The 10870-nt window shown below is 48.6% G+C and overlaps 1 protein-coding gene across 2 annotated transcripts; it reads right to left on the minus strand.

Annotated features, from left to right (window-relative positions):
- Positions 1-53: 53 nt before the first annotated feature.
- On the minus strand, positions 54-8781 carry LIPH (lipase H). Of its 2 annotated transcripts, XM_017826308.1 has the most exons (9): positions 7790-8781; positions 6987-7095; positions 6804-6905; positions 5845-5934; positions 4594-4761; positions 3682-3777; positions 2657-2768; positions 1538-1711; positions 54-221 (listed from the first exon to the last, which is right to left on the minus strand). In XM_017826308.1, the coding sequence occupies exons 1-9, from the start codon at positions 8432-8434 to the stop codon at positions 149-151; spliced, it is 1569 nt and encodes a 522-aa protein (XP_017681797.1). In that variant the 5' UTR covers positions 8435-8781; the 3' UTR covers positions 54-148. The 2 variants fall into 2 exon arrangements, with proteins under 2 accessions (XP_017681797.1, XP_017681798.1); XM_017826309.1 differs by lacking the exon at positions 6804-6905.
- Positions 8782-10870: the final 2089 nt, after the last annotated feature.

The raw sequence follows: 10870 nt of genomic DNA on the forward strand, positions 1-10870 counted from the left end.
GTGAGTCCCCACACGGCTGTGAAATGTCCCGAGACCGCCAGGTGAGTCCCCACACGGCTGTGAAATGTCCCGGGAGCGCCAGGTGAGTCCCCAGACGGCTGTGAAATGTCCCTGCCCCGCCCAGACACGGCGTCCTCGGGTCTCGGCTTCAGCACGGGATGGGCTTGAAGGTTCTCTGAGTGTTCTCCATCAGCACAAGGTCGTATCGGCACAGCTGGGGTCTGTGTGAAAACACGGGCCAAAAGTGAAAAAAGGCTTTTTTCCCCCTGTCATCCTCCAGTTGAGTCTCGCCTTGTGCTGGGGGCATATGTAAAATAACTCGTGTTCTCAGGAGAACTAGCTCCTAGTCCACCTAAAGTGAGTGAGGTTGTCTTAAGCCTTACCAAGGCCAGGGATACCTTGAGCGTTTTTCTCTTCTGTTCTACGTGATCCTTTGCTTGTGAGAAAAACAGAATGCAAAAAGCCCCAGCAAACAGGCACTGCCTGCAGATCCATGGTTCCCATTAAACCAGTCCACACCTCTGTGTCCACCAAAAAAGGTGGTCCTTCCAGCTCACCTGCCTGGTCCTGCTGCTTTGCTGCTCCCAGCATGAGGAATTCTGCTGCTGCTCTGAGCTGGGACCAGGCATTGATCTGGCCTGGAGCTAGTCCAGCCAAAAACCAGAGGAAATACTTAAGCTTTCACTGGGAAAACATGAGCATTAGCCCTGGAAGAGGGGAGGAGGGAGGGAAGAGCATCCCTCCCCTGGCAGTGACTGATTACTTAATGTGTTAAAAGTCCTGAATATTTTTGCTTCACCCTCCTCGCTCTGTGATATGCAGCCCTTGTTTTAACCCAAACTTAAAGCATGGCCTGGCTTGATGTCCACATGGTGTTTTTGCACAAAAAGTCAGCCTAAGAGATTCTGTGCTTGCTGAGCTCAGGCAGAGATTCCATCCTCCAAAGGTGCCCTAGGAATCAGGGAAGCTTAGGGGTAGGACTGCAGAGCAGACAGAGGCTAAAGAGGTGACTGAAGCAGCTGGAGAAATATCACCAGCAGTGCTCTGGGAGGTACCTCATGGTGTTGTGGGCAGCAGTCAGGGCTTTGGGCAGAGTGGCCAGCAGCTCCCAGTCGCTGGAATTCCAGGAGTAAAATAATCTCCCTGCTTGACTGTCCATAGAAATTGACTGGGATATAAAATGTGCATTTGGGGCTGGGCATCTCTGCTTCCCTGAGAGCTGCATTTCCCTTCAGCCCGGAGTTCAGGCCTGGGCAGCTTCTCAAAGGTCATTTTCCTGACCAAAGGTCAAGATGTCAGACCACATCAGAGTCACGTCACCAGTGGCATGTTTTCAGTATGATAAGACAGCCTCTGTGTTCAAGTAGGTATTCAGCTGTGGGATTCTATTCCCATGATATGTGTATGAGAATTATTAAATGTGAAATCAAATCTAATTCTTCTGCACAAACTCAGCCAGGCCAGCAGTCTGGGAGATTCATTTGCTTCTGTCCAGTCTACAACAATAGAAATGGTTTGTTTGTAGAGCTCTGCTCACCTTTCTGGGTTTGTGAGTGACTGGAACCTCATTTGGAGAATCCTGAGTTTGAATTTTGGGCCAATGACAGATCCTGTGGAAAATGTCAAGGAAATTTTCTCTACGTTTTCAAGATCCTGGTCAAATCCCGTGAGCAAAGTAATTTGGTTGTACTGCTGGAAGGTGGCAGCTTCTCTGAAGGTAAAGCAGACAGAGTGTCAGAATCCCCAAGGGAATAGCTCCAGGTTTAATGTATTCAGTGTAACATTAGTAGCAGAGCTGGGGGAGGAGGGCACAATTAGTGATTAGTTTCTGATTTACAGAAGGTGGGTGTGGATTCAGGCCCTCAGGTGTGAACCTGCTCAGCCACTTTGGCACTCAGCTCTTTGGGGTGGGAGTGGGGACACAGAGGTCTGATATTGTTTGTCCCAAACCAGAATCCTCTCCGTGATTCTGCTTTGATCCCGAGTGGACTGGATCCAGGTGATGTTTGTACGTGGCTGGCTGTGCAGACCTGAACACTGAGTCACTGAGACAGGCATGAAATCTGCACTGCTCTTGGTGCAGGAGCGATGCAGATTGCTCCACTGCAAGCAGATCCCAGATATGGCTGAGGGAATGTGCAGTTAGAGATACTTGGGAAAACTAGTTGAGCAGGATTGTTTGGCTGAAGTGTGTTTAGATCAATCAAGAATTTGCATGTTATATAAACACCAGTTGTTAATTTGCCTCTCTGAACAGAACGAGTTGATTTGGATGTGAGATATTCAGGCCCAGGTTCATCCCAGCTGTCTTGGGCACTGGGAGCTGGAGCAGAACACTCCTGGGAGGGGATTGAAAGAGGGGGAGATGCTTTTCCTTCTGCCTTAGTGGAAACCTAGGGGCAGCTGTGCTTCTGGCTGGGATTGTCCACTTCAGTCCTTAAAAGGAATGAGAAGGGCCCAAATCACAGTGCTGGGCTGTCAGGTGGTGTGTGCTGGGGGAGGCTGTGGAAATTCCATCGGGCTGGGAAATCCCATAGGCATGTGCACTGGCAGGTATCAGCAGGGATATGGAGGAGGATGTCTTGCTGTTGTGCAAGCTGCAGTTGTGCCAAGTGATTCTTTGGCATTTACACATTATCAGATCAGTAAGACTTACGGATTAACTTTGGTTTCTGCCTTCTTCCCAGTCTCATCAGCTAGGACGATGCTGAACGTACCTCTCCTGGTGTCTTTGTTCCATGTGATAATATCCACAGAGTAGTGATAAACTGAGGGGAGGGAGAGAACAAGTGTGGTTAGATCTGGCAGGATCACTGCTGTTGAGCCACTGTGTGCCTGTCTGGGAGTGGAGCTGCAGATGGAGGATGGACATAACCCCTTCAAATTTCTCTCCAAAATCCCTTTCTCCTCCCTGCTCTCCATCCCTCCTAGCAGAGATTTTTTTAACAGAAACACTAAGAGGTGTCAGGAAAGCACTACAGAAAGGGTTATCCTTGCAGGATGGCCTCTCTGTATGACTCTAAGCACACCCCCTTTAACACCCTGCCTTCCCCCTTCACTTCCAGGTTGCCTTTCCTTTTCTTTTCTTTCTCCTGTCCCATTTGGAACCCCTCCATTTTTGTTCTCAGCATCTGTCATTTGTAATCCCTATCACGGAGCACAATTCTTTGATCTGTAAGTCTGAATTCACTTGCTGACCAGCTCTGGAGCTCAGGCCATAATCCCTGCCCATGCCTTGCTATTTTGGTGATCACAGAGAAGAGGAGAAACCTCGGTGACACCCTTTTTTCCATTAATTCTCCCCCTTTCCCTTTACCTCTTGCTTTTCTCCAGGGGTAGCTTTTTCACCTGCACAGCCTCTCTTTGTCTCCCACCATTCCCCCACACCTCTTCCTTTCACAAAAGAGTGTGTGTTGCTTTGAAACTCGGTTTGGGAACTTTTATATTTAATTTGCAAGTTCTCAACCGGTTTCCTAGCACTGTAAGCAAGCTGGCTTTCACAGCACCGGGCAGGATTGCAGATAAGGAATGTCATGGCAAACTGCAGCTGGACACAGTTCTGACCAGCAGCCACTGGCATTGTTTCTAAAATGCTGGCTATGACCAAACCATCTCTGCTCAGCTGCTGCTGAAGGAGGCAATGCAAAAAGACAAATCGTCTCGGAAATCTCAGTCACTTACTGCAAAATGGCTCTTTGTCCCCTGTATCGAAAAACATCCTTGTCACTGGATGGCTCTGTTGTGTTAAATAGCTTTTCCACTCATGGGCATAATAACCTGCAGGTGACAGTTTGAAAATGAAACACAGTTACTGCACAGGTAGATGAGCAACTAAATGGCTGAAAATAAGCAAGTGTTTAAGAAATAGTGTATTGTTTGCCAGCTGCCAGGTCTCAGTGTGACACAAGCTCCTGTACTCTGCAGATTTAGGACTAAATATGCCTGGCTACTGTTCAGCACGTACTTCAAGGCTGATCTTCTTCCACACCTGCTATCCATGGTCAAGGAGGATTTCATTCAGTGCAGAATGCAAATCATCCCCTTGGCTTTGCCACTTCCTTTCTGGAAGTGTCAGGTGTTTCAGCATCAACCTTCCAGAGCTGGCAGCCTGATGCTGGGCTGTCACACCCAGGCTGGGATGCCTCTGTGGGTCCAGAATCCCCTTTGTTCACCCCTCTGCCATTCCTTTTAGAGAACAGAGAGGTTTGTGGTGCTGGGAATTTACTAGAAAATACTGTTTTAGCAAGAACATGCCCCTCTCTCTCAAACCCTGCAACTAAAGGACTTTAATTCATTGTTTCCGTGACTGTAGTGTAAAGATCCCAAGTCTTGTTTTGGCTTTCCTAGTTCTGGATCCTTTACCTGTGAATTTTGTTCTAGATCACAATGTGATGTGATGGTACAAAGAACAGGGAGGTTTCTCAGACCTCTTTGAAGCCGAGGGGAGGCCTCAAAAACCTCAGTGGAAATAACTTCGATGATTTTGCAGAGCACTGTGTTGTGTTGGTCCTTCAGCGAAACATCACACAACAAGTTACAGTGATGACAGGAAGCTCTGTGTTCAGGATGGTCTGACATTCCCTGGATCCTTACCTAGGATGGGGCATGGCATAGGCCAGAAGGTTTCACAGCTGGTACATTTGCCGTTCCTGTAATTCCTGTACGAGTCGCAGGGATACGCTGTGATGTTGCAGCTCCGTGTCAGGGAGGACAGGAACAGGAAAACAGACCTCTGGTGGTCACATTTAAAATACTGCAATCCTTAATCATACACAGGGAAGAAATATTTTGTTAGGAACCCTCACTCATCAGGAAAACAGGATTAATGCCCACAGGACACAGCTGTGGACAGTCCCTGACCAGTCTGGACCCAGGGGATTGCACTGGGGAGCACTGGGCTGTGGCAAAACAGTAAGTGGGCACCAGCCTCCCCCTTTGTCTGCACTCAGCTCTGCCTGTCTGGCTTGCTTTTCTTCTTGTCTTTTTGGTTCTAAAAACATATTTGTTTGTATGGCTGCTGCAGTTCCAGAGGATCCAAATATGAATCCAGTTCCATGTCAGGTGTTTTCCTCTCTGAGCTCAGGCCTGACAGCTGGATATTGCTTTTAGTTTTGCACATGACCTTCCATTTTGGTGTAAAAAAACTCTTTAGAAAGCCCAAACTAATAAAATGCCTTGTTGCATGAGGAGCAAAGTGAGTGAAGCCTCATATCCTAGGGATTTTTGGTTCAGGCTGTTTTCCTGTGTAGATTCTCTCAGGTATGATAAGGGTTGAGTTCACAAAGCTGCCTTTTCTTCTGTGAGGTATCTTTTTCACCCAGCTTTCATCAAACCAGTTCAGATGCCAGGCTGAAAGGAAAAAAAGCTTTCTTTGATTCAAGACTAGGCCTTTACCTTCCAGACTGCACTGTTAGTCACTGCCAAGGAAGGTGCAAGATTTGGTCTAACTGCCTGCTCCACATTCATCTTGAACCCATTTCCTGGACAGGTTCTTGCCACTGCTTTTGTGTGTTCATAGTAATTGAAAACAAAAAAATCCCACGGGTTTTCTGAATGCAGTCACAAAACAAAGGTACAAATCTACCTGATGGCTTTTTGCACAGAGAATTAATCCCACTTGCACTGTGACAGGGGCACAGAAAGGTCACCCTGACTCTCACGCACATGAGCTAAACCTCTGTCACATCAGTGCTGGGAAGAGGTTGCTGCTGTGGCTTTCCCAGAATATGGGTTTCATGTCTTTTCTAAGCAGTGATGATGTTTCTCTGGCTTCCTCCTCCTTTTCTGAGGAGAAAATGGAAACGTTTTGTCAGGGTTTGTGCAGTTCAAGGCAGGATTAATTACCAGAAAATATTGTCAGTGGACAGCCCGGCTGGTCGGTCCCGCCGTTGGGGTAGAAGTCGATGTGGCCTAGTGCTTCTCTGTAACCTAGTCCTGATAAAAGGGAATAAACATTAGGGCAGGAATATTAATGCCATCCATCTGTTTAGGGAGCAGGCCAGGCGGCTGTGACCCAGCTGGGTCATTTTAGTGATGGTATCAAATACCTAAAATAAGCCTGTGTGTGCAACAGTGCAAAATTTAGGTTTTTGTGTCACTGTGTGCAGGAGAAGAAAAGGGGTGTGAAACCTGGGTGTTGCTGTGGTGCTGAGTTTGACTTCTTGGAAGGGCTGGGAGAAGCAATGAGGTGGGAAAGCCAGGTGCTAGGGGTAGGCTGCCCATGGGAGCAGAGTGGAGGGCTGGCATCACATGGCTGGCCTGGCTGGTGGATCTGGGAAAGGATAGGGCTGAGGGAGAGTCCAGATTCACCCTAGAGGAAGGTTTAGCTCAGAGGAGGTGGGATGGAGACTGGAAACATCATGCAGGGAGCCATGGGTTGGAGATAACTGATCTGCTGTGCAAGGCACTGAGCTGTGGGACCAGCTTTGGAGATGCCATGTGCTGGGGTGCAGCCTGAGCCCGGGGTGGGACGTTAGTGTGGAACTGCTCTGGCAGGACTGTGTGCTGCAGGAGCTCCCACACGGGGCCCAGGTCCTTGTAATTCATGGGCCACCAGGCTGTAACTGCTATAATCCAGCAGCAAGTTTTGAAGTGTAAAGAAACCAGCAGCTCCCGAGGGAGTGCTGAGGACAGTGTGGGCAACAGAGCACCCCAGAGTCCTTCCCAGCACCAGCGAAGGAGTCTGCTGTCCTGGGCCAAAGGAGCAAAGGTCCTGGCACTGCTGCCCACCACACCACTGCTTTCCCATGCTCCATCAGTCCCTGGGTTTCCTCGTGGAGCTGCAGAGCTGGAATGTCACGTACCGTCGGTGTCGGAATGAATGACGTCGACAAACTGTGCGTCGGTGGGGTCCAGCCTCTCACTGGGGGGGGTTCCCCGGTACAAGGGCCCTGCTGGGTCCAGGCCTGCAAAACAAAGCCACGTGGGTGGCACTGCCTCGTGCTGTGCTGGCCTTGAGGCCAAAGGGCTGACGGGGGAAGGCTCACCCGTGATTCTGCCAAGTGCGCCACCAAACATCTGTCCCACAAAGCCGGAGATGTGTGCTCCCAGGCTCACTCCTATCATGTGCATGGAGCCAAGGGATGCTCCATTGATCTGAGATTTAAAAGTACTCATGGTCACAGATTTGAGGCACAGGAAAGGCATAAAAAATATCAGGAGGAGGAATGTAAAGGCGTCTCGCTGTTTTCCCCACATTTTCTCTTGGTGTGTTCCACTCTGTGTAAATATTCCCCCTTTGATAGTCCCACAGTGCAGCCAGCATCCCTCTTTGAGGCCCATACCTGATGAACACAATTCAGGCAGTGGCTGTATTTTCCTGGGGCACTGGAGACAGAAACTATTCATGGGCCCCAGGAGTAAAATTCCAGTTGGCCCACATGTGGTTTCTGCAAGGAAACAGACACCATGCAGACACCATGATCTTAATGATCCAGTGTTTTCATTGCTTGTGCAACAGCTTAGGGGAACTGTGAACTGTAGCTGATCCCCTTAAATTGATTTTTGGACGTACAGAAAGTGGAAGTAAAAGTTTCTGTGTGTGGGAAAACATGTCTGTAGAGTTTTGTACCCAGAAATGGAGAGACAGAGTGTAAACTGAATATTGCAACAAAATACCATCGTACCAAGTCCAAGGGTACAACTTGGCACTGCAGGATAGCTGCAAAAATTAATGTATTCCTTTTAGGAGTTTCTATTCCCAGACATCCTGCTGGTTTTAAACACTTCCTTTGTGCCCTTTACATACTGTGCCTTAATGACTGTATCATAGTGTGAACGTCCAACTTACCAGCATTTCATCAATAAGTTTCTTCAGAATCTCAGCAACTCTTTTGCACTTTCTGGAAGCATTATTGTAGATGAGGGTTGTTGCCCCCTGATTCCAGTCCACGAGGATGATGTTCATGTCCTCTGCAGAAAGCAGGAGGTGCAGCAGGTCGGGGATCCAGACGGGGGCAGAGCCTGTGAACCGGTACCCGTGGACGATGAAGGTGGTTTTCTTGGTCACGTTGAGGTACTTGGAGGCTGTTGAGTGGAGCTCCTCGGCACAGGTTGGGTTCTGCCTGGTGTAGAGCAGCAGCTTCACTTTCAGCTCTGTCCCTATCAAAGCGCTCCAGAAGCCGAGGGCTGTGAATGCAGGACATGTCTCCCCGGGATCTGAAAAGAGCACAGAGTGGCAAATGGAGTGTAGCCCCAGTGCATTTGCTTCCACCTGCCAGCCCTGCACAGGGGCAGGGATGTGTGTTGTGACATGTGACGTGTCTGAGCCAGGGCTTCTTCTCTCCTGTCTCCTCTCCTCGTGTTCATGACTGCAGTTACCTTGGAACGTAGGTTTTCCTGCCATGTTGGAACAACGACAGCAAGTGCACCTTCTTGGATCAGCATTCCCTGAAACAAGACAGTCCTGCTTCCACAGGCAGCTGGGAGATGGCATGGCCTCTCTCCAAAAATCCCAGTAGTGTGAGGAAGTGACTGACAAAGCAGGATGGTTGCTGTGCTGGCTTGGGAGCACACCCAGGTGCTCTGGACAGGCTCGAGGGTAAATGGGTGTCCTTGGGGCTGGTTTGTACCTCCAGCCCGGAGCTGCCCAGCCACAGAGGATTTCCCATGTGAGGGGCAGCTCAGTGCTTCATTTGTGTGTGCAGATGCACCCTGCTGTTCCTGACTGCAAAATGGGAACCCTTGGGCCGTGTGGGATGTCACGGATGGTGCTGTGTACACAGCTGAAGAGTAACTGAATTGGGTGTAAGTGCTGCTCCATGGGATGGTCTGTGCCTTTGGAAAGCCTGTCTTTGTGCCCTGCTTTTCCAGCAGAGCACCAACTGAGCCTTTATTTCCCAGTACAACCTCCAACAGGGCACTGACAGGGAATGGAACAACTGTCTCCAGACAGACGCTGCTTACGAAGGCCCTCCCAGGTTTAGTAGCCTCTTCCTGGCTCACAGTCCTTTCCCCCAAATCCTTTTAATCTTATTGAAGACCCTTGTGGGGGAGAGTGTCTCTCTCACACATATACCCTGGGCTGCAGCAATTTTTCAGGCTGCAATTCCTAGAGGAATCTTCCTGATCTTTGTTGCTTAAAAGGCTGTGCAGTGGGTAGAAGAGTTTAGAAAACCTGCAGCTGTAACCTAATTGTGCTCTAATAAATCTCCAATGCTCTGTGCATTTTAACTTCTATATGATGAAACTCTCACAGTTTCTATGAGCCACTTTCCCTTCTCTCCTCCTTTGGAAAGCAGGAGCATGAGAGTGATATAAATACTATGTGCCCAGCACATAAAACAATCTGCTCAGTTGCCATAGTTCTGCTAATTACCCTGTAGAAGCCCCAGGAGCTCCAGAAATAAAAGTTAATAGGCTAAAAGGATGTTGCAGTTAAATCCAACTGAATATTTTAAATTGCTACCATAAATTTTAACATCTGAAATCCATGGAGTCCTCACTGTGTAAAGCCTGTGGTACCATATGAACAGTGGGACAGGAGTGGTGGGAAATGAGCCCTCAGCTGTCTCCTGGCCAGCCATTCTTACAGTGCCAAGAAGCTCCGGTGAAAGAGCAGCAGGAGTTCTCCTGTGGCACTGCTGTTGTGGAGATCTCAGAGGAATGGCAGAGGAAAGCTCACATTTCTGCTGATCTACGCCAGCTCACACAGTGAGACTCAGCAACTGTCCTCTAGGTGCTACTGCAGCATAAAAAAATACAACTATCTTGGTTTTACTAATAACTAGGCATTGTTTTAGTTATTGTATAGCAGTATTATATGGTGTTGTTTATCATCTTTACTGCCACTGAAGCTGTAGTAATAGAGGCAGAAATGCCAGGCAAGAATTATTTCTATATGGTGCAAGATTGCACTGATTGCTTAATTTGTGTCTGTATCTCCTGCCCTGTGCTGAGACTTGCCCAGAGGAGCAGTGTGTTTGTCATCAGAATAGCCTAAACCTCCTGGTACAGAGGAGCTTTCAAAGAGCTGGTCAGCATTTGCTGATACCTGACACGAATTGATTCTGGTTTGATTATTAAAATCAGATGAGGATTATAATATATAATATTATTACAGGGGGAAGAAAACCTGCTGGCTTCTCTTCTGGCAGGATGGTGCCCATCTCAGCCTCATCCTGACACATCAGGATGGCCAGTTATCCTGGCTTTGCTCTTCCTTCCCGTGAGCACAGTGACTCCTACCCAAATGGCTGGAAGTGTCTTTGAAACTCCCAGATGATTGGGGTAAGTGGTTTATTGAGATTAAGTCTGCAAACAAATAAGTGAGGTGGAAAGTTACACCCTGGCACTGTACTTAACTAACTTAACTTTCCCTCCAGGAAAGGTGAATGAATGTGGCAATTAACCCAGCATGCCATTAGCTCACCCCCAGCCCTGCCTTGGCCATTAGCTTGCTAGACAGACTCTGGCAATTCAAATTCTCCTGCTCAGTTTTCTGATATGTAAAACAGGGGCAAAACACTTGTCTGCTGGGCAAGGTGCTCTGAGGTTCCAGCACCTGTAGCAGGGGGCATAAAAATGTGTGAAATCCGTGTCCCTGCCTGGGAGCTGGACATCTTTGGTCTTGAGCTTGAGATCAGCCTCCAAGGTGCTATTGCAGCAGGAGAGGCACCTTCAAAATAACCTGGTTCTGAACTTACATATGTAAGTATATATCATGATAGAATCATAGAATGGTTTGAGTTGGAAGGGACCTCAAAGCCCATCCAGTGCCACCCCCTGCCATGGGCAGGGACACCTTCCACTAGCCCAGGTTGCTCCAAGCCCCGTCCAACCTGGCCTTGGACACTTCCAGGGCTGGGGCAGCCACAGCTTCTCTGGGCCCTGTGCCAGGGCCTGCCCACCCTCACAGGGAAGAAGTTCTTCT

This window comes from Lepidothrix coronata, unplaced genomic scaffold (assembly GCF_001604755.1).
Source record: "Lepidothrix coronata isolate B3197 unplaced genomic scaffold, Lepidothrix_coronata-1.0 Scaffold125, whole genome shotgun sequence".
Taxonomy (NCBI): Eukaryota; Metazoa; Chordata; class Aves; order Passeriformes; family Pipridae; genus Lepidothrix; species Lepidothrix coronata.